This window comes from Limulus polyphemus, unplaced genomic scaffold (assembly GCF_000517525.1).
Source record: "Limulus polyphemus unplaced genomic scaffold, Limulus_polyphemus-2.1.2 Scaffold432, whole genome shotgun sequence".
Taxonomy (NCBI): Eukaryota; Metazoa; Arthropoda; class Merostomata; order Xiphosura; family Limulidae; genus Limulus; species Limulus polyphemus.
The window spans coordinates 285394-308169 of NW_013666042.1; the positions used below are offsets into that span (position 1 = coordinate 285394).

The following is a 22776-nucleotide window of genomic DNA, read 5'->3' on the forward strand; positions in this document are numbered from 1 at the left end:
ACAAAAGTTTTTATATGAGTTTATTTCCTACAACGTGGGTCTAAATTGAGTTATATACTTAAATAATAATGTAATTTATTAAGATGAAAGTAATATCAATTCTAGGAACATTAGGCTACACTCAGAAATTTAATCATCACCTCTATAAAGTATCACTAATATTATAACATGTACTTGTACACAGATATTCTTTCATTACAAAAGTTTGTTTTAAAATTTGGACACAGCGTTTCTATTTAGACTAGCGGAGTTCAGACCTCCTCATGATTCACAGTGTACCGATCAAGCTCCTGCATTATTATTAACCCCCCAATTAGTTTCATAGTAACCCAAGTGGGTTAGTAACCGGAAAAATAAAACTCGTTATGACAGTCACCCCTGGTACCTGAGCATGTATGCCACATTTGTGGATATGAACACAGTTCCAAATATGGTGCTCTCAGCGAATCCCGAGCGGAGCCAGAAAAACAAACTTCCATGCCATAATCCGATCTAACGACTCTGGAAACCTACGTCTAGACTCCTATCATGTGGGGTAACCTTCAGGACGCACTTTAACCCAGTTCGTAGAGAAGATACACTATAAGGACACCTCCCAGGCTACCTCGAGCCCGAGCCCGCCTGAGGAGTTTGGCCCTTCTAGCTCCAAAAGTTTAGGAGGAGTGCACGGATAAACAAATCCACAAACACAAGACGTGAATTCATATATAACTAGCATAAAATGTCCGCGCTTTGCTGCGGGATTTAAAGCGTTCCTCTTGATTAAAAAAACAGCTCCTCCATTTCCCACAAATTCTACTATAGTTACTCCAAAGGAATCATTCCCTGAAAGAACAACAACAAAAAATCACGTTAGGATTCTTACACTTGGCAAGTGAACACATGTGTCAACTTTGGTTTCGCTACTTGATTAGAGGAGTTATTACGGCAGTTTCAAAAAGACGCCTCCCGATTCCGAGGTAGGCAGGAACAGAGAACTTGATGCCAAATTCGAGTTCAGAGACCCTGAAAACCTACTATTAGACCTCCTTCATGCCTGGGTGACCTTCCAGGTGTGCTTTAGACCCTTGGTAATAAATAAATAAGAGTAGGGAGCTATGCCATATAGATAACGACCCCCCCAGATCCCAAGACCACCTGCCAAGTTTGGTACTGCTAGCTTCCAAACTGTGGAAGGAGTTCGCGGGCAAACTAATTCACAAACACACAGTGTGGATTAATATAAGACTGTTTCTCAACACCGGTTCGTCCACAACCATTCAGTCCGTGAGATATCGCAAAACAACAACGACAAAAACTAACAGAATATCCGTATATCAATCGTAATGTTTTTTGCTTCACTTACATTTTAGTGGTACGCGACAGTTTAATGAGGCAGAAAGCCGGTCCCTTGTATCGGAAAGGTAAAGAAACGCTATATAGGATAATCTATTGAAAGCTACTGATGCTTCACAATTTTTATATATTATGTATGATATAAACAACGTAATGTATCCAATGGGGGATTACAACATGTTTTATTTTTTATCAGTAATGTACATAAACAGCTGTGAATATATTTTTATACCTTACTAATGTTATAATCTTTTGCCGACTGTTGGTAATTTGTAATTCAAAGTAAAACGTTAATAAACAGTGAGCTGTGATGAAACTTTGTGTGTTAATATAGCGCTCTAAACGCTATTCATATTGGGAGTGATGTAGTTAAAATAATATTATTTTCTCATTACAAAAAAAGACATCGATAATCAATAATTTTAAACAGTTAATCAACTCTTCCTTCGTAGCGACTTACGTTTGAATAGCGTTTAGAGCGCTATATTAACACACAAAGTTTCATGAATAGCGTTTAGAGCGCTATATTAACACACAAAGTTTCATGAATAGCGTTTAGAGCGCTATATTAACACACAAAGTTTCATGAATAGCGTTTAGAGCGCTATATTAACACACAAAGTTTCATGAATAGCGTTTAGAGAGCTATATTAACACACAATGTTTCATGAATAGCGTTTAGAGCGCTATATTAACACACAAAGTTTCATGAATAGCGTTTAGAGAGCTATATTAACACACAATGTTTCATTTTTTTTCTAATTCAGACTATTGAATCTTAAACAGTTGTGATAATATACATTCCAAAAATTTACTGTCGTATTTTCTACATTGGTTTACGATTCTTTACTTTGGTGAAAACAGAAGAGACGGCCAAATTACATAGAAATATCGGAAAATTCGATCTAATGCTTGAGGTTTATTTGAGCAGGGTCTTTTTCCTTCATCTTTTGACAAACATTGAGTGCATGACAAGTACAAAAACTTTGGTATTCCAAGTCTTCTCAACGTTTTACTGTTTTCAAACTTTACGAAGACTATAAGTTTCAATTCTATCAAAAAGAAAACTGGTATTTCAATTTCTGTTAGATAAGATACTCTGATGTCATACTAAAATATGAACATTTCTTTTTGCTTCAGTTTACTTTGTATGTATTGATTGCATTTTTAGCCTTAAGCTAGGTTCTCTGTTATTTTCCCAACTTCTTTATTTTTTTCCTGTCTTATTGAGCTATAGTTAGCACGAAAATGTATTACATGAAGCCTGCCTATTACTGTCTATCAGGAAGTTGTCTGTCGATTGTCCCTCACTATGTTGTTGCCCAACTTGAAGATAAAATGTTAAATAAGAGAAGAAGAGATAAATTTTGCCACTGATCCTGATGTCATGTCTGGCGATTGTCCCTCACTATGTTGTTGCGCAACTTGAAGATAAAATGTTAAATAAGAGAAGAAGAGATAAATTTTGCCACTGATCCTGATGTCATGTCTGGCGATTGTCCCTCACTATGTTGTTGCGCAACTTGAAGATAAAATGTTAAATAAGAGAAGAAGAGATAAATTTTGCCACTGATCCTGATATCATGTCTGTCGATCAACTCTTAAATTTCCTGCATTAATATATGTGCGTTTTTGTTTCCTATAGTGTGATAATAAAGAAACTTTTGTAGGTTTGAACAACTTAGATAGTACTTTTTCAAATGAAAGTTCTTCAATGAAAACTTAGTTCTTTGCCCGACACTATAGAGATTCGCTCACTGTCAAGTGAGAATACTATGCTTACTATATTCTATCAACAGTATTTAGCTTACGAACATTTTAATATACAGTATTGGAAATTATCTATGGAAACGGGGAGGAAAAGGGGTTTTATACAGTGAAAATACTATATAAATACCTTCCATTTATTGTGTAAAAATGAATTGTATTGGAATACAGTCACATGTTGATAATTTATATTGTGATTGGTTGTAATTCAACGAATAAGAAAGTTTCACACTGGTATAAAGCCTATATAAGTGCGAGTAGTCATAGTATGCTCAGTAGTAGTAATATGACTACCCGCACTTTTAGTTCCAGAACTAAAATAACACATGACTTTCATGTTTACTGCTCATTTTTACTATTCTAGAGTAAACATTTACACTTTTATTTACAGCAAGGTCATTGGCAAGATCTTTACTCGACTGGTGTCTTCCTTGTAAAAATCATACTCTGAGATACTTATATATATCTTTTTTGCAGAATTTCGATATTCTAACTAGAACACCTTATATCGTTAACAGAGCCAATTTCATGTATCCTCTCCAGGCTTGCATACAACTTTTACTGAAACATGAGTCTTACCGCAATTTTTTTTCAGGGATAATTCTTGACTACTTAAGAATTTGATTTCTACGCGTTTTGGTCTCAATGGATGTATAGCTGCTCAAAATGCTTGCTGACAAGAAGTAACGACATAGGTTGAAATGGGCATCGAACCACAGACAGTGTAATGATCAAAATTGTAGACTTGTACTCTTTACAGATGAATCTGGGTTCCAGTTATTGTTATCCAGGATTAAAAAACTCGAATTGTTCAGCAACTGTCAAAGGCATTAGTGTTACGACAGAGAGAAGTTCGATACCATAGTCAATGTATAACATCTATAGTGCAGAATGGTGGGGAATTGGTAGACGTTTGAGGCTGCATCTCTGTCAAAAGTGTCTGTGGTCTATAAAAATATGATGGCACCTTGACTACTAACAACCATAAGCAGATTCTAATACATCATGCTAGTCCCTAGAGAACACGATGGTGATCCACCTTTTATCAAAAGATGGTTCCAAGCATATAGCAAATGTGGTCACATGATATCTTGACGATAAAGACGTTGATGGAACACTCGAAACCATAGCTTAACCTGCACAAAGTTCCGATATAAACACTCATGAGGCTGTCTGTGCTTATGTAAAAACTGGGAAGGTAAAAAGACAACAAAACAATGTATGACTTGAGGGAAGTAATATAGGACATTGGGAAAATTTCCACAATCATAACTTGATAAACTGTAGACAGCATGAAAACAAAGTTTATTTCTGTGTTGATAAAACTGACATACAAAATACAACGCATTCTACAATTTATTCCTTTCCTCTTATATTGTCTGTGATAATGTTTTGTACCATTAGCAAATTAATCCACTAATTTCTATTATTAGATCAAATTCCTGTCTGTGTTTTTCTTGTTTGTATCTGTGTTTCCATAAGAACTTCCGTTTTTTTTTTCACATTTGACTTAAGATTGTTTTAACCTGTATATTAAACGTGGAGTGGTGTTCCTGCCTGATATAGTTTAGGTGCGCCAATATACAAAAACAACAAAACTATCCGTGCTACATAGAGAGTCATTAGTAGTTACTCCTGTTAGCTCTTTATATAAAACTTGATCTTATCTGTCAAACAGTTAGAATATTAAGACGCCGAAGTAAAGCAAAAACGTACTTTTCCTTCTTCTTCTATCTCTGTTTTGTTTTAAAGTGCAATTACTTTTAAGACACTGTATCTACATTATAAATGGCATACAAAGTTCAACGACATTTCAAGAAAATAAACCAAGGAATGCATCTACTTTAATATTTATAACATTTATATTAAATTATTTATTAATGTTTTAAATAAGAGAATTCACTCTAAAAAAAGAAAGAGGAAAATAACATACACACACACACACACATATATACATATAACAGTATGTTTTATGGTAGGATCGAACCTGTAACGGTTTGGATAATACAATGTGACCTTAACCTCGAGGTTATGATACCCTTTAGGTTTCATGGTCGCTGCTTTGTTCGGAAAGAAAGCCAAAATCATCCACTTCCCAAAATGTGGGCAGTAGCAGCTATACAGGAAATATATTATGTCATTAGCTAATTTCGGGTTTGACAAATAACATTGAACACACAGCAGTGATAAGTATAAAAATATTGTATTTGTGAAAAAAAAAACGATAAGTAATTAGAAGCAATTCGAAACGCTTAATAAATGTAGTATCTATCTTTTGAAGAATATTATAACATATCAAAAAGACATTTATCTTAGGTTCTCAAATAGAAATTCCTGCGGTTCGTTTTAGCTACTGAATACTAATAGAGCAATGACTGTATAAACGTATTTTTTTAACTGTTAATTCATGTTCATAAAATTTAAATATTAAAAATTTTTTATTTCGAATTAGAATTTTCGAATATTAGACGTTTGGAACAATAACTTATTTTACATACAGTGGCAAATACACTGATACTAAACCTTAGTCGACATTCAATGGTTGTAAAAACCTAAATAGTGTATTTGATCTTACGTTCCAACATGTAACGTGAGATTCTGTAATTGTATAAACAGATACATAAATGAAAAGGCAGAGTGTTGCCCAGAGATTGGCATGTCTGTCGATCGAAGGATTCGGTGAGGTGTGCTCCACACTTTCAGCTGCAGGCGCACTATAAAAGACACCGTCAAATCTGTTATTCCTATCAAAGAACCTGACAAGGCTCTTTTGGTGACGGATGATACCGAATGCTTTCACGCTTCTGGTCAGTAGTATAAAGTTAGAGGCTGCTAAACCTAAATCCTAAGGGTTTCTGATTGGCTGTTTAGCCCACATATGTATAAGGTGTAGTTCAGGAGCTCATCACGTCCAGTTATCTAATTAGTGTGCTTATCCAATAATCATTATGTTTTATAACTTTATTAATAACACCTAATCAATTACTATTAGTTTACATAAAGTATTGTTTCATTAGATGGATAATTTAAAGGTTACGAACAAAGTACAATTTAGTTAAAAGTAACTAAAAGTTTATACTTTGGTTTAGTTATACACATTTTTCAGCAAATATTAAGTCAGAGTGTAGTTCTATTGAAAAAAAAAAATTAAGTTATAATTGTTATCCTAATCACTGATGTTTTATAGCTCCTTTATCGGCAGAAATTAGCCCTAATTCAAAAACAGTGAATATAGGAGAAAAAGTAGAATTCACATGTATCGTCAACGGCCATCCAATCCAATCAGTGCGATGGGTACGAAACTGTGGTCCTCTGATGTTTAATAGTCGAATCCTACTACTAGGAAGCGAGACTATAAGAATCGAGTCCGTCCAAAGAAAAGACCGAGGAATGTACCAGTGTATAGTGTCCAACAAAAAACAGTCTGTTCAAGCAACAGTAGAGCTTGTACTTCAAGGTAAAAACATTGAATCATGAACATAAAGTTAGCAACGGATTTTAAAACCAAATAACACGTTGACACTCCATATTTTTATTAAAATGTTTGAAATAGAGATTAATTTATTTCTTTTACTAAACACGAACATTCATATAAAAGGGGGAATACATTACTTAAACAGCATAGTCTTTGAAGGCGGTGCAAATTAATAGTCAATAAAATCCGTTTTAAAAACCTCATATTGAAAACGAGAGTATGAGGGGGGATAAATTTGGTCTTCGAGCTATAGAAGATATTAAATATATAAAAAATGTATAACTACACTTCATTCATTCAGTCGTGAAATATTATGTAGAGATGAAATCGATAATCTTTTTCTTCATGTTAAAAGATAAGTCCCTAAAGTCGTGCGTGTTCTACTTGTAAGGAACACTAGCTTTTTAAAAGTTAATGTGTGTATTTCTATACCATGTTTAAGAATTATGTTAAGGTTAGCAGTGTCGGTGTATTTTTTTATATCTTGTAAAAAATTGCTTTTTTATACTGCATATAAAAATTGTTTTAAAAGGTGCTTATTTCTTGTAAATATTCCTAAGATTGTTATATTGCGATATTTTATCCACTTGCTACCGTAATTTTATTTGTATAATTTTCTCTTTATTTCAACTATTTTGTTCAATTTATAAACTTACACCTGTAATGTAAGAACATTAAAAAAACTTAATATATATAAAGTTATTATAAAACAACATATATTCTTATGTTATGAATGACTATGTAAATTTGTATTTTATGAGTTAATGATTTCTTGAAGTGATTTGAACTTCTTTCACACATGTTTACACACACACACACACATATATATATATTTTTTAAATACATAACAAAAAAAAACAAGTTATACCAGTTTTACAAAACAATTAAAGTCCCCAAAAAACCTTGATACTACAGTAATAACAACGAGAAAGCGTTGGAGATGTCCTGCATCATCAGTATCTAATAAACCTAGGTGAAAAACGATTAGACATGCGAGAGGAAAAAACAAGTGTTTGTAGAAGAGAAGCTAAAACCCACAACGTCTCAAATTATACAACTCTCACTGGCCATGGCCAATTTTGGGCACGGTACATGGATAATAATTTAGTACTATATATATATATAAAACATCTAACCAACCACGCTTAAAGTCTTAATGTTTCACATACTAGGCAAACTGAGACTTATCCAGTTACTCGAAGCAAGCCGAGTGGTGCAAATAAATTATTGTGTTAACTCACATTAACTCACTCATCAAGTGATTTCGATGTAAGCAGTACCATCACCAACCAGATTTTTTCTTACAAGCTTTACTACTTCGAACTTTGTTTTAACCAGTTATCAGATTCAGTCATTAACATTAATAAGAGTTGGAATATTTGAAGAAAACAGTAATTTCAAATTTATTATGGCGTCAGCTTGGATTCGACCCTGAAATCTTTCACACACTAGACGAATGCTCTACAAACCAAGCTAAGTATATAACCAAATATTACCCGTAAGGCACTTTTTTAACACTCCAGAATTCCACATAATTGTAAAACGTAAATACTGCAGTAATATCACCCAAAAAGTTGGGAATGTCCTGTCTAATTAATGTCTATTAAATGTAGATGAAGAACTATAATCATGAATTTTCTGAGACAAGATAACCTGAAAAGGCAAAATTTTCAGCACCAGAAAAAAACGCCAGTGCTTAGATTAAAAACGTACAAAGACAAAACGCTAGGGTTCGATCCTCCACGGTGTGTACCTAGCCCATTGCATAATTTTGCGCTAAAACAGAGAATCCAAAAATCATAGCTCACCTACATCTTAAAATATCAAATATAAAAAACTGGGCGATCAGATCATGTTATTCTTAACATGTATGATGTTTTTAGTTGTATTTTATTTATTTATATGGGATTTGAAGAATATGTATCGTTGATACTACTAATCTATTCTTTAGACCAGCTGTTAAAATACAGAAAACAAATGTGAAGCCCTCTCTGTTATTCGATTCACCCCTTAACACTGAGTTATACCGGTTATGGAGATTTACACCCCTCATCATCCTTAACACTGAGTTATACCGGTTATGGAGAGTTACACCCCTCATCATCCTTAACATTGAGTTATACCGGTTACGGAGAGTTACACTCCTCATCACCCTTAACATTGAGTTATACCGGTTACGGAGAGTTACACCCCTCATCACCCTTAACACTGAGTTGTACCGGTTACCGAGAGTTACACCCCTCATCACCTTTAACATTGAGTTATACCGGTTACCGAGAGTTACACCCCTCATCACCCTTAACACTGAGTTATACCGGTTACGGAGAGTTACACCCCCTCATCAGTAAACCTTGGGAAAGGGCAAGTCGAAAGAAAATAATAATCTTTTTTCACAATAGTAGAGTGTATGGGCAAGGGCGGTGAGTGTTAATGGGCCTCGAATTATTGTGGACTGAGAACTGCATCAGCTGTGCATTTGTTGTAAGTCTACTCATGTTTCACTTGTGTTTAATAGATACTGATGAAACATGATACCACCAAGTCAAAGTAGGTGCTATTACTTAGTGTCTACTATTTAGGCTTAACAGATTTGTGATATAACTGCTGCTATTTTTTGAGTAGCATTGATGGTTGAATGTACTTAAGAACCCATTTATCTATTTATAGACAAATACACAATTTTGGTAATTCCAGAACAGCCTCCAAAGTTTCTTTTTACGTTCGAGAATGTGCTCGTAAAACCAGGAACGTCAGTTTCCATGAAATGTTCAGCGTCAGGTAATCCCCTTCCCCAAGTTACATGGACACGAGATGGCATTGCTGTACCGGAAGCTTTTCACACTCGAATTGGGGATTATGTTAGTGCTGCTAACACAGTAAACAGTTATGTTAACATCAGTACTGTCAATATAGAAGATGGCGGTAAATTCGCTTGTTTGGCAAAAAATGGCGCCGGGACGGTCTTTCATTCCGGACGTATGGATGTATATGGTCCGCCTTTTGTCAGACCAATGGTCAACCAAACCGTGTTAGCTGGGCGATCTGCTGTGTTTTACTGTCCAGTAAGCGGATATCCTATCAAAGAAATAATATGGAGAAAAGGTATGAAAAATATTTGCTTTTTCTTTTCTCAATCTGCACATTTGTCGAAATACTTCAGTTAATTTTATAACTAACTACTTCATTTTTGAATAATGATTAGTTCAATAATTAAAAGCTAAATTCATATACAATTAAAAAGTCCTCATAAATAATTCAAAAACCATTTATAAACTTTTATTCGTGAAGACACTAAAAACAGGCTTTCAATTATGATATAAATGAGAAAATGGAATGATAAAGATAAAAGCAAAAATACAATAACAGCGGAATTAAGAAATAATTGAAATATAAGCTAGGACAAAACATATGAACCTTCAGTTCACTAGCTTAGAAACAAAACGTGTTTTTGTTTTAACAAGTACATTTCGTAAGTTATTCAGTAATTATAAAAATAAACAAAAGGAATATCTTCAAACGAAAAAGTAATTTGTAGATCTACAACATTGGGTTTTTGGGCGTAGTAGGTTTTACAGAATACAATAAGAAAAATTTATAACGCAGAGGTTGAGTACCCTATATCAATACGATTTTACATCCTCACTACATCATTACAGTGCATGTCGCCACGGCTGGTCATATTGTATTTCATGGCTGTGCATGTTGACAAATTCCTTGCAGCGTAGTTTCCACCGCAAAAGGCTTTATCTTAGGGCTACCATATCAAAAGATCACTATTGTTTCCTGCAGCTTTCCACAAGCCATTTAATGCATAAAGGCGATAATTCCCGATTCAACAGCCCGATCACGCAGAAATTCGTAGGATCTGCAGCTAGCAACTTTATCTTCATATTTTAATGTGAAAAATCATGAAAATTCACTTCATTCTCTAGCTGCTTAAGGTTGAAGGATATGTTGTGAAAGAATCTTGTTTACACATGATTTGTGTTGCTTTTACGAATGGAGATCCTTTTTGGTTATTTTGCATTATGTTACCTGGACTGTCATTGACTTATGTGTTAATGAATTTTCCTTTGTTACAAGACTTGGAAACTCTAAATCTCCGATCTAAACACATACTTATAATTTGAGTATATGAATGTTTTGTGTCGGAACGTAGCAACGTATCATCTATGAAACGTCAACCGATATCATAGTATAGTTCTAATACATTCCGTTCTACTGCGACTTCTGGGTTTTTCATGTTGCTTGCGTATTTATAATCATTTTATTATAATGTACTCAACACTCTTTATACATTAAGGTTTTTCGAAAATAAAGAAGAATGATATATATGAGGTATTCGAATAACATTAATTATTTCCAGTATTTGTTACTCATCGGTTTCACTCATTAGAACATCCAGCTTTCATCTATTCTGTCCAATCGACTTAAAATTAATGCCTGTAAAAGCTTTTAATTTTTACTCATAATTTTTTGTAACTTCATTTTTGTATTCACAATTCATCTGATCGAACATAATAACTTATACTGCTTGAGGAACAGAGATTTAATTAGATAATTTTCGGATTTTACAGTTGATTGGTTTTTGCTTATATTTTTGATATCAACTTTTTTTTTATCAAATGAACCAAAACTTGCTAAAACTTTATTAGATGCTCAGGAAATATGATTTTTACATAAACTCAGTTGCTTTTATAATAAACAGGATTAGTAATAACTCACGAGAAAAGGAGTTTGCGACGATTATTCAAAGAAAAGTCAACTGTAAATTCGGACACAATTGCCTATACTTTTTTTTTTCATTTAAATACTTAACGCTTCTTACATTTCGTTGCAGGTGGTAAGCGTCTACCTTTCACTCATCGACAAAAGACTCTTGCTAATGGCACCTTGGTTCTGCAAAAGATCCAGAAATCTGTGGATGAAGGATTGTACAGTTGTGAGGCCCTTGGTGCAGAAGGGAAAAGAGACCAAAACAATATGATGGTGTCCGTGGCTAGTAAGACACATTTGATTAAAAGTAAATCTCATCAGGTTCAGAAATGTAAAACAGGCAAAGCTATGTTCTAGACATCGTAGTAATAAATGCATTATTCTGTATATCATATACAGTACCTCAAAGTAAGAATACCATTAAAAATATTTATGTTGTTGTTGTGTTGGACTTTTGAGTAGTAGATTTAGAGCAAAAACTTTGAAGTTTTGTGAACCTGCTAGCATATCCACTTTTGCCCATCAAGTATGATTAATAGCTAAAACAGAGGGATAATTGACATACGTGTCCGATCTTAAACTTTGACCTTTTACGGACTTAAAATATTTTTAGTTATTTTTGCTGAGCCAATATCTATCTGTATAAATATTATCTTACTTATTTATGTATATTATTTTATATTTATCCGTTGGACTTTAATCTCTTATTTCACCCTAGTACCACCAGTGGTTGAACCATTCTTTTTTAACCCTGATCTTACTGCTGGACAACGTATGACTGTTGTGTGCGTAGTTTCAGCTGGCGATCTTCCTATTATGATTCATTGGCTTAAAGACAGTAGACGTCTACCATTAAACCTCCAGGCCTCCATAAACATGGCTAATGAATATACTTCGTTACTCTCCTTCTCAGCTATTCGAAAAGATCATAGCGGAGATTATACATGTGTGGCTTCCAACCCAGCAGCCTCGGACAACTTCACAGCTTCAATGGATGTTAAAGGTAATTTCATAAGCTAAATGGATATTGCTTATTCAACAATGCACTTTTGTGCTTATTCGTAGAATATCTTAAAATAAAATTAAAAACAATTTAAAGCTAAACTAAAACTAGCTTAACATTTTCTTGTCGAACCTCTTTATATGTGTGTTGTTTTAGGTCCTCCCGATAAATGTTTTATTTTCAAAAGTCAGGTAGAGAGACGCTCATGCTTGACATCTAATCATAACACATTTTTAGTTTTCTAACTTTATATAGTTGGCGTTATTAAACATTAGGTAGAAACCCGATTATGATGGATGCATAAACGTACAGTATGTTTATGTAGGTCTCCAGCTACGTATATGTGTAGTTTCCAGAATCAAATACCAGATGGAAACTTGGTTGCTTTATCTTTGATAGATTGTTTTTAGGTTTCCCTTACCTGAGAGCCTTAGTAGGACATGCTAAGCTGACATGTGAAGTAATGACTTCATGCTCTTGCATTTAAAGCTAAATATTCTCTGTGATTTCAAAAGGTATTAAATATTCTAAAACAGACATAAATAACTTGGTTATATACACATTTTAATGAAAACAAAATACACACTCTCACCTACAATTTCTTTTAATCTAGAAAATATAAATGTATGAATAAAATCAATCATTTGATCATTGATCGTATCGACGAAAAGAATGATTTCATTTTTTTTTCAAGACATACTTTTCCCAGTGATTCAGAACACAAAGAGAAAGTATCCACTCCTTCAGTAAATGTTACGTGTAAAGTTAATGATAGAACTATAATAACTCGAAACGTTTTATAAATGCAAAAACATTTAGAGAAACTGAAATATAGTGTATTTTTTGTATAAACTGCAAATCTTTTAATGTAAATTGATTTTATAATTTCGTTGAGGTATGGTAACTTTTTTAATGCATTGTACACTGTTATTTGCTATATAGATATTTTATAGACAAAATCAATAACAATTATTTACGTATAATTTTAAGTCATTTAAGAAAAGTTTAGTTTTGAGAAACTTATGTTCACATATATGTCTAATTTTGACATTAACAATTTTTCTTTAAAATCATAAAGCATGTTGGGTTCATTATTTCAAAAAAACATACAGAAACAAGGTACAGACATGCTATATCATATTGATGTTTAAATGACAATAGTTCCTCCTTTTTGGAAAATAAAACCTATCGACAGAAACGTGGTAATGAAGCAACGAGTGATGTTTCATTGTCAAGCAGAAGGTTCACCTCCTCCAGTCATAAGATGGAAAAAGTCCACAGGTAATAAAAACGTAACTCACATATTTGATATGTATATATTTGGAATTTTAAGCACTTTCACTTTTTATTTCATAATATCACATTCAACTTAAAAAGTATAAAATTATATAATTTGTGTAAGTTTTTTACCGAATTAATGCACAAATATTTTTTAATAAACTTAAAGAATTGTCCAGAGCTCTTTTCAATGGTATTCTCAGGTAATTTTTAATGAATATTTATTGTATTAAGAGGTTATACAATAAAAATCTACAAATAACAATGATCAATTAAGTTTAATTATTTTTTGGGGGGGACATGATCTTAATAGAATTTTAAGGCGAAGTCGATCAGTTTAATAAACATTTACTAGAAACAAATTCTTAAACGTAAAGTATATATATATATATATATATATATATGCTTACTTAGAAATGGTATTTAACTATTTAAATATGAAATAAACAGCACAGATCGGCTTCTTGTAAAGAGAAAAATAACAAACTCCTTATGATAAGCAATTTAATGTCCATAAACATGAAAGATGTCTCTAGGATAGTTTAATATCTGAGCACTTTACTTGTTATATAAGTATTTATATCAATTCTTCAGTATAAGTGTTTTCGTTTGCTACGATGACGTGCTTTTTTGAGGCCTTCCTGTCAGTTAGACCCAGTTTACTAGATGCATGCTTGTAAAATTCCAAAATTTATCATTATGAAGCACGTACACGTGCACTAAAAGCTTTTTCTTTATTACCTTAAAGTTTACTTACGTACATGTAACCTGATTTACTGCGCTCTTAACGAACACGGAGTGCCCATGAAATACCAAAAGCAACGGTGTATTCAATCACTAAGTCAGTTTCTTTTTATCCTTTAAGTTTGAAAACTTTATACTTGACTAGAAGCTTCCAGACATTGCCAGTAATATTTCAAACTATATTATTCCCTTATGGAAGTTGTAAAATGCATTTTGTAACTATTAATGTTTACTCATGCACAAATGTGAACATACGCTTTCGTACGTATAGAAAGTCTTAGTGTCATTGATCTTGTGTAATTATAAAACGCACTTTGTTTTTACATTATTTCTGAGGCCAACTGTAGAAACAACATAATAAATGGTGTTAATTTTAAACGTAATAAGATTTGTTCCTCCGAGTTCATTTTAATGCTTGAAAAGGCATCAAATCATTTCTTTTTTAATTCACGAAGAACTATTGATTTTTCTTATAACTCAGGAAATATAGATTCTGAATTTATGGTGGTCATTAGCAACGCGAATGTCCAGATTCTAGAAAATGGTTCTATAACAATTCGAGAAGCAGACATCAATGACGCTGGGTTCTACATGTGCCAAGTGACGAATAATGTATCTCCAGACTTGAATGCGATAGTGGAACTGAAGATTCATGGTAAGAGGTATAATTTTATTAGTGTTATAGTAAAAGATAATATGCTTTATCATGTCTATATTTTACCAAGTAGTAAACATTATAACGCAAGAACAAAATTTTATAATTTTTAAAAGCACTATACTTTATATTTAGGCTCAGAGGAACCAACTTAAGCGAAACTTATAGATGAATATAACTAAATAGCGTAGATGCAGTGATGGACGACTTGGCAGAAATATTGGTCTGTGATAAATATATTGAAAAATGAATTATCAGCCTGATTGAATTAGATTATATATATATACATAAATATCACTTAGGTCAAATAACTTGTAAATATTAGATAACTAGGTATAGTGTATATAGCTACCCAGAGCCGCTATTCCACTATGCATCAATCTAATTATGGATTTTATATAAATTGCACCATGATAGTGTGACGGATTTATTATTATATATATATATATATATATATATTATATTTAAAATTATGCATAGCTTATAGTGTTAAATATGTATTGCGAAACTCCCGCCTATTCTCTCAAGTTTTAGAAGATTCTCGAGTGCAAGAATCAACAATATATGTATGTACGTAAACGCTTAATGTAGATTTGTATTGTTACGTAATCTGAATTTTCTAGAAACTCTCCACACGCCTATAAATATAACCAACGCCACATGCCAAAAGACAGTATATATTATTGGTTTGCTACAGTTGGTATACTATAAACCTCGGAAGTTATAATTGTGATATTAACACTTATTAATCGGAAACTTCAGATATTTGACCAGGAACATTTATAAACTCGAATATTACAAACCGTTTAACTTCAGTGGATTCACATAGGACATATGTACTTTTACTAAGACATTATACAACTTCAGCGGTAAAAAACTCGACCTATAATCGGCGTGTGATCAGCTAGGACCACAGAGCTAGCTTGCTTCCTGTTAAGTGAATTGCATCTACATCAACTCAAAATTAATTCGCTCATCGTGAATTCTCATTTCCACCCAACATTTTAACTATTTCTTTCTCTCAAATTTAGTCAACTTCTCTTTTAAAAGATGATTCAGCTATTGTACTGTAATACTCCACGTTAACGTATATATTGTATAAAACTTAATTGAAATTATACTTATAAGCACATTTTATTATCATTCCTATAAAAGTAATGGATTGTTTAAACAATCATGAAAGTCTTAGTCTACTCCAATTTTACTACTTACGTGTTTTGTCGGGCACAAAGTGTTTTATATATATATATCTTAAGTTTAATTTTTCTTAGCGACGTTTCGAGCAGACGTCCTTTTTTAAGTCAGACACTATCCTGTCGGTTACTAACAAACTATTGTAAGACGTTCTATGTGGAATACAATACACGAGAAAAGAATGATGCGCGAGGTAGAAACACAATATTTAAACAATATAGTAATGATAATATAACAATACTAAAACCAATAGTGACAAGCTATTGATTAAATCTTAGAATATGGACATCCTCACAAGGGAAATTTCTTCCTCTCGCTTACCACATAAAGAAATGTCGAAAGGAAATTTACAATTTAGATTTCACAACTATATTGTCTTTTAGAAACCTCACGAGCAGAATTACATAATCTTCGTTGCCGTGACGACATTGTAATGAAAGAAACTGACAAAGGAGGAGCAGTAGTTGTTTGGAAGAAATAACCTAATTTTCAGTAAGCTCACTGACAACTATCAGACCAATCGCCCTATACTATCTGTGATAACACTCCTCTTCGTGAATACCAACAGATTGTCCGTGCTATAATAGAACAGTTGATAAAACACAACAAACTTCTATTAGAAGTTAAGAATTTAATGGCAAAAGACCCTACACATTCTGTATTATATTTTCTTCCTAAGATACATGAACCAAACAACCCTGGTAGACCCACAGTTTCAACGTGCAGCTAATTTACTGGACTCATTTCTTGTTACCTCAATTCCATCCTAACTCCTTTAGATCATCAGCTCCCTACTTACATTCAGGACACCAATAACACCTTACAAATAATTGCGAATTTTGAATCAATATCAGATTATATTATTCTATCCACACTAGACATAAGATCGTTGTGCACTTCCGTTTCACATGAAGATGGACTACAACACTATTTGACAAAAGAGTTACCCTAGACCCACTTACTCAAACCCTAATTACATTAGCCAAACTGGTTCTATCGTTAAAGGCCCTTTTTTTAGAGAACAGATTATTTATATATGTGAAGGGAGTAGCCATGGAAACCAAAATGGGTCCCTTATATGTTAACCTCTTTGTTAGATTGCACGTTTCGTAACTACACAGGTACCTTTCCAGCTTTATATTGTAGACATATTGATGACGTTTTCAATATAAGTACATGCAGTAATGATGAACTAGATCTTTTTCATCAGTACATTAAATACATTCACCCAACACCTAGATACACGTCTTCTGTTTCCATCCAAACCATCTCGTTTCTTGAGATAAATATTTCCCTAACTAATAGCGGCCATAAGGTGACGTCTGTACATTACATACTGTTGGACACACATAACTACTTAAATTTGCACTCCAGTCATCTTCCATACGTCAAGAAAAACATTCCCAAGTTACAACTCACAAGATTATATAGGAATTGCAGTAACGACCAAGTCACAACTTACAAGATTATATAGTATTTGCAGTAACGACCAAGTCACAACTCATAAGATTACATAGGATTTGTAGTAACGACCGAGTCACAACTCACAAGACTACATAGGATTTGTAGTAACGACCAAGATTATAATCTGTCGAGATGCTTCATTTTTTTGAAAAACATGACTACCCTACTATTATTCATCATCATACTAAAGATAATATACATACAAGCAAGAAAACGTTCAGTTGCAGTTTTTCAGGGTTTTCCTAATCATATCAATAACTCTAACATCAACACATTGGACAATTTGCTGATACTAACGGCAACTGTTCAATTTTGCTTCAACCAACACAGTTCTACTGCCACTGATCATAACCGTATTTTCCTTACATTTACGTATCACAGCTTCAACACATTAATCATCTGTATATTTCTTGACAACTTCCACATCATAACAAAGAACAGTACTGTCAATCACCTGTTTCCTCATAACCTATAATTTTTAATGAATGAGACATTAATATAAATAATATATTCGTCCAAACAACATACAGCCCATCTAGTCTTACACTGCTAAATTAGGGACGGCTAGCGCAGATATCCCTCATGTAGCTTTGCGCGAAATTCAAAAAACAAACAAACAAACATCATAACAAAGAACAGTCGAGGAAATAAAAACAGCCAGCTATATGCGAATCAGAAAATTTTCAAACAACGTTCGTTTTTATTATATTTGTATATGTATTATTTTATGTCATTACTTGGAGAGCAAGAATACTTTAGTATTACTGTAAATTACATAAGCTTTATTTTAACGGAAATTCAAAGCTTTAACAACTACATACAATTTCTGACAAATATGATTTTGATAAAATCGAATTATTTGCCACAGGATGTACTCTATTTTGCTAAAATGTGACAAAATTGAAGTTTAAGCCAACGAATTTTTCTCAGAGGGGCTCATCACCTAAGAGAAGTTGCATTGTTATCAAAAAGATTATCTGGAAATCAATATCTCTTACCTTAAGCATATAGTGAATTGTGAACAAGTCTTTTCTTTTGCAGTTGCTGCTCAAACAGAAAGAAAATTCGAAACTCACAGTGTTCAAAGAGGGGAGAGTATTGATCTACAATGTAGAGGGAGAGGAGAAAAGCCGATTACAGTAACTTGGACAAAAGAGAGAAGGCCTTTGATTCCACGTGAGAATCCTAGGTAGTATGATATAATTTCGATTATTGTATTCCTGTTTTATCTCTACTTGTCACTCTTTTTTCGAATTTTTATGGACATTGCTCGTTATATATTTGTTTATTTATATATATATTGAAGATTGTGTCTTCATCATAAGTACGTAGTCCCAGTCACCTTTGTATTTATCTCGTTTATAATTCAAAAGGTTTGTCAAAATAATTACTCTTTGTGTTTTGATCTAGATGAGCATTTTCTGCAGGTGAGATGAAATTATGTTACTTTACAGACAAGTTTAAATTGTTTCGCAACTTAGATATCATACGAAACATGTAAGTAAATTATAATCCACAATCCACTTTTAATGCAGATATCGCTCCTATTTCGCATTATAAATCTACAAATGAAATAAACAATTCTATTTATCATTTTGATTATTACAAATATCTACTTATGTTCCAACATCTAAAGTCAATCAGATTATAATAAACTTACCTTCAGTGATGGTAAAATATTTTACAACATCTCCAGTTCTCTGCAGATTTTTTCAAAAAGTGTATTTGTTTAATTTACAAATTATTTTTAAAAATATGTGGTTCCAAGTAGTGGTTTTAATGAGGTTTAATTTGCAGATATACTATAGAAGAAACGTCCATGTCTGGAGTTTTCTCTTCTGATCTTAAGATTACTTCAGCAGACAGGGGAGACGCTGGCTTGTTCAGCTGTTTGGTGACAAATTCTTATGGAAGTGACGAAACCAAATTTCAACTTGTTGTGCAAGGTGAACAAAAGCTTAGTAAGAAATAACAATACATAGTTAATAAGTTTCGAGCATCCACCACAAGCTTAGTAAGAAATAACAATACATAGTTAATAAGTTTCGATCGTCCACCACAAGCTTAGTAAGAAAAAACAATACATAGTTAATAAGTTTCGAGCGTACTTGTGGTGGACGACCGAAACTTTGTTAACTATGTATTGTTATTTCTTACTAAGCTTGTGGTGAAACTTTGTTAACTATGTATTGTTATTTCTTACTAATACTTATTAACTATGTATTGTTATTTCTTACTAAGCTTGTGGTAGATCATCGAAACTTATTAACTATGTATTGTTATTTCTTACTAAGCTTGTGGTGGACGATCTTCGATCATCTACCACAAGCTTAGTAAGAAATAACAATACATAGTTAATAAGCTTCGATCATCTACCACAAGCTTAGTAAGAAATAACAATACATAGTTAATAAGTTTCGAGCATCCACCACAAGCTAAGTAAGAAATAACAATACATAATTAATATATAAAGTTTCGATCATCCATTACACAACTTGACAGTTTTATCACTTTATAGTTATCATCACGAATTACAGAATGCATTTGATCTTCTGGTAGTTACTGCAATACTAACCTTAGTATTTAACTGAGAGCTACAATTATAGTGAAAATTGTAATGCTAACAACAGTTATTTATTTCTATGTTAAAATGTAGAAACATGGAGCACCAGCATATTAGCTACCAATACATTTTTTGTGAAAATGACAACTTGCAAATAAAATAAAACAATTTGAGGTTAAGCGTCTTAGCTTGTCTTTAACAAAAAAAGTTAATCCTTCATGATAGTTTTATTGTTATCGAACATTTGCTACGGCGTCTTTGTTTTTAAGAATTAAACACCTGTAGATTAGGTACGAACGATACATAAGTAGTGTGGTGTAAAATAGCTTACGCTCACCAAATTATTAGTGTCATTATCAAATTAATTATATAGAAACTTACAAATTTCAGTTCCTCTTCTAGTTAAGTCAAAATCGAGGTTTTATATGTGGTTTTCTCTCTTTTATTGTGGAACAGAACGACCTGATTCACCTAGTAAGTTGCAAGAAAAAGACACACGCAGTCGTTCTGTTACCTTAACATGGGCGCCTCCATTTGACGGCAACAACCCAATCAATCGTTATTTGCTGGAGTACAAACCTTCCTCAGGTAAGGGAAATATGGCACAATATATTGTTATTAAAGTTGTTTATACATGTCGATTTAGACCTTAAATTCTAATAATCTTAGAAGGAACGAATATGTCGTGTTTTTTTAAAATATAAATTTCGGTACGTTCACCCTTTTCTTTGTGAAATTTGGAGCACTGGTGATTAGTTTTATGTTAAGTCTTAATCAGTAGTGTCAACTTTCAATAAAAAAGTCTAGGCTTCATCGCATTTACTTTTTAACGACTGGTGAATCGTTGTAGTTCAAAGTTGAGCAACTTTTCGTTGATTTTAAAACTAGCAAAACTTAATCAACAACGTTTTTTAAACCAATTACTCGTAGTATTTTATGAAACCCATCTAATGATAACAATGTAAATTCATGAATCTTTGTCTTACAAATGCTGCCAAGAACATGTGCGCGCATAAGAGAAATGTTTTATGGATTATCAACATGAAAAGTGAAAAAAGAAAATGCCGGAAATGACAAAATAAAAACCTTTAATTAGCCCAAGGTTACAAATATATTGTGCGGAATAGATGTGTGGTGGAGACAAGAGACCGTAAATTGTTAAACGTAACAATAAAAGAAAGAAGTAGTAAAGACATTCTTAATAGCGTTTACCATAAAATTAAAAATGAAGGAACAGTTTTAAAAGTTTTTATGTGAGTATTAAGTAAATGTATACAAACTGTACATTATTTTAGGCGCATGCGTAATAAAAATAATTATATATATTTTCTATTTGCAATACCCATTTGTAAGAAACAGACACCAAATGAAATAATACATTAGAAAATAAAGCATATATTTACTAAAATTCTTGAAAATTATTTCAGGATAAAAAATAAAAGAGGCGAAAATACACATATTGCACAAAATACATACATGCATGCAACCTTAAAATTGTGTCTACGAATACGAGGTATCAGATCGGTAAATCAATATTTAATGTCACTCATGAAACACGATAGATATTTGAGGTTTTCTTTTGTTTGTTTCCTTACTCCGCTAAATTGAAAAAGGTCTCAAGATACGTAAATCAGACATCGTCATTCTTGTTTTATTCAGTCACATTCCATCTTATGTCTACAATTTTCATATAAACAAAAAATATGGTTTATCCTGATATAGTGTTTTTATTTCTTCTTAAATTAGATGAAAAACGATGGGCAGCTAATTTTACCAATGAATAGCATACCATGTGTCAGACACACTTGTGAACTGTTCCATTATAAAATAGGTTCCATTAAACAGCATGTGTATTGATATACTTCAGGTGACGCAACTTAAGCTTTTCCGTTCTGACGCGATTTATATCGCTTTGTCCCAACAAGTTATTAATGTATGTATAATCACGATAGTAAAAAAAACGAATAAGATTTAAAATGTTTGGTATATTACATTAAAAAAGAAACCGATAAAACCCTACCGCTTCGAATTCAGAATGGTGAAATAGAGTGTGTAATTTACCTTTAACCCTAAAGAAGAAAGGTCCACATGTAGAAACCGATGTTTTCTAATACAATTCTCAAATAATGGAAATTCTGAAATATATGAAAGTTATCCTTTATTAAATTAACAATCTGGAAAAAGAACAGCTTCGATGAAACTTCTGATAACCATTATTTCTTGTGAAAGTATCTTCCTCTTTCAAGGGGCTTTAAGGGAAAAAAGAAGTTCATGTTTTAAAAAAATCATACATTACACTGTTGCCTCTCTGTATAATCATTTCCTCCAGTGCAAATACGTTAGAGGTTTAGAATGCGTGGGGAAAGGAGACAAGACTTGTAGTCTACATAGTTGTATTAGAGGTTTAGAATGCATGAGGAAAGGAGACAAGACTTGTAGTCTACATTGTTGTGTTAGAGGTTTAGAATGCGTGGGGAAAGGAGACAAGACTTGTAGTCTACATAATTGTGTTAGAGGTTTAGAATGCGTGGGGAAAGGATACCAAGACTTGTAGTCTACATAGTTGTGTTAGAGGTTTAGAA

The 22776-nt window shown here is 32.7% G+C and overlaps 1 protein-coding gene across 1 annotated transcript in view; it reads left to right on the forward strand.

The window, feature by feature from the left end:
* LOC106458231 (Down syndrome cell adhesion molecule-like protein Dscam2) overlaps nt 1-22776 on the forward strand; it is a 260015-nt gene that overhangs the window by 183865 nt on the left and 53374 nt on the right. The window contains exons 6-13 of the mRNA XM_022384379.1: nt 6290-6559; nt 9272-9679; nt 11418-11579; nt 12012-12296; nt 14800-14973; nt 18673-18820; nt 19429-19577; nt 20651-20782. Coding sequence (XP_022240087.1) covers nt 6290-6559; nt 9272-9679; nt 11418-11579; nt 12012-12296; nt 14800-14973; nt 18673-18820; nt 19429-19577; nt 20651-20782 — 1728 coding nt within the window. The remainder of the gene's footprint in view (nt 1-6289; nt 6560-9271; nt 9680-11417; nt 11580-12011; nt 12297-14799; nt 14974-18672; nt 18821-19428; nt 19578-20650; nt 20783-22776) is intronic.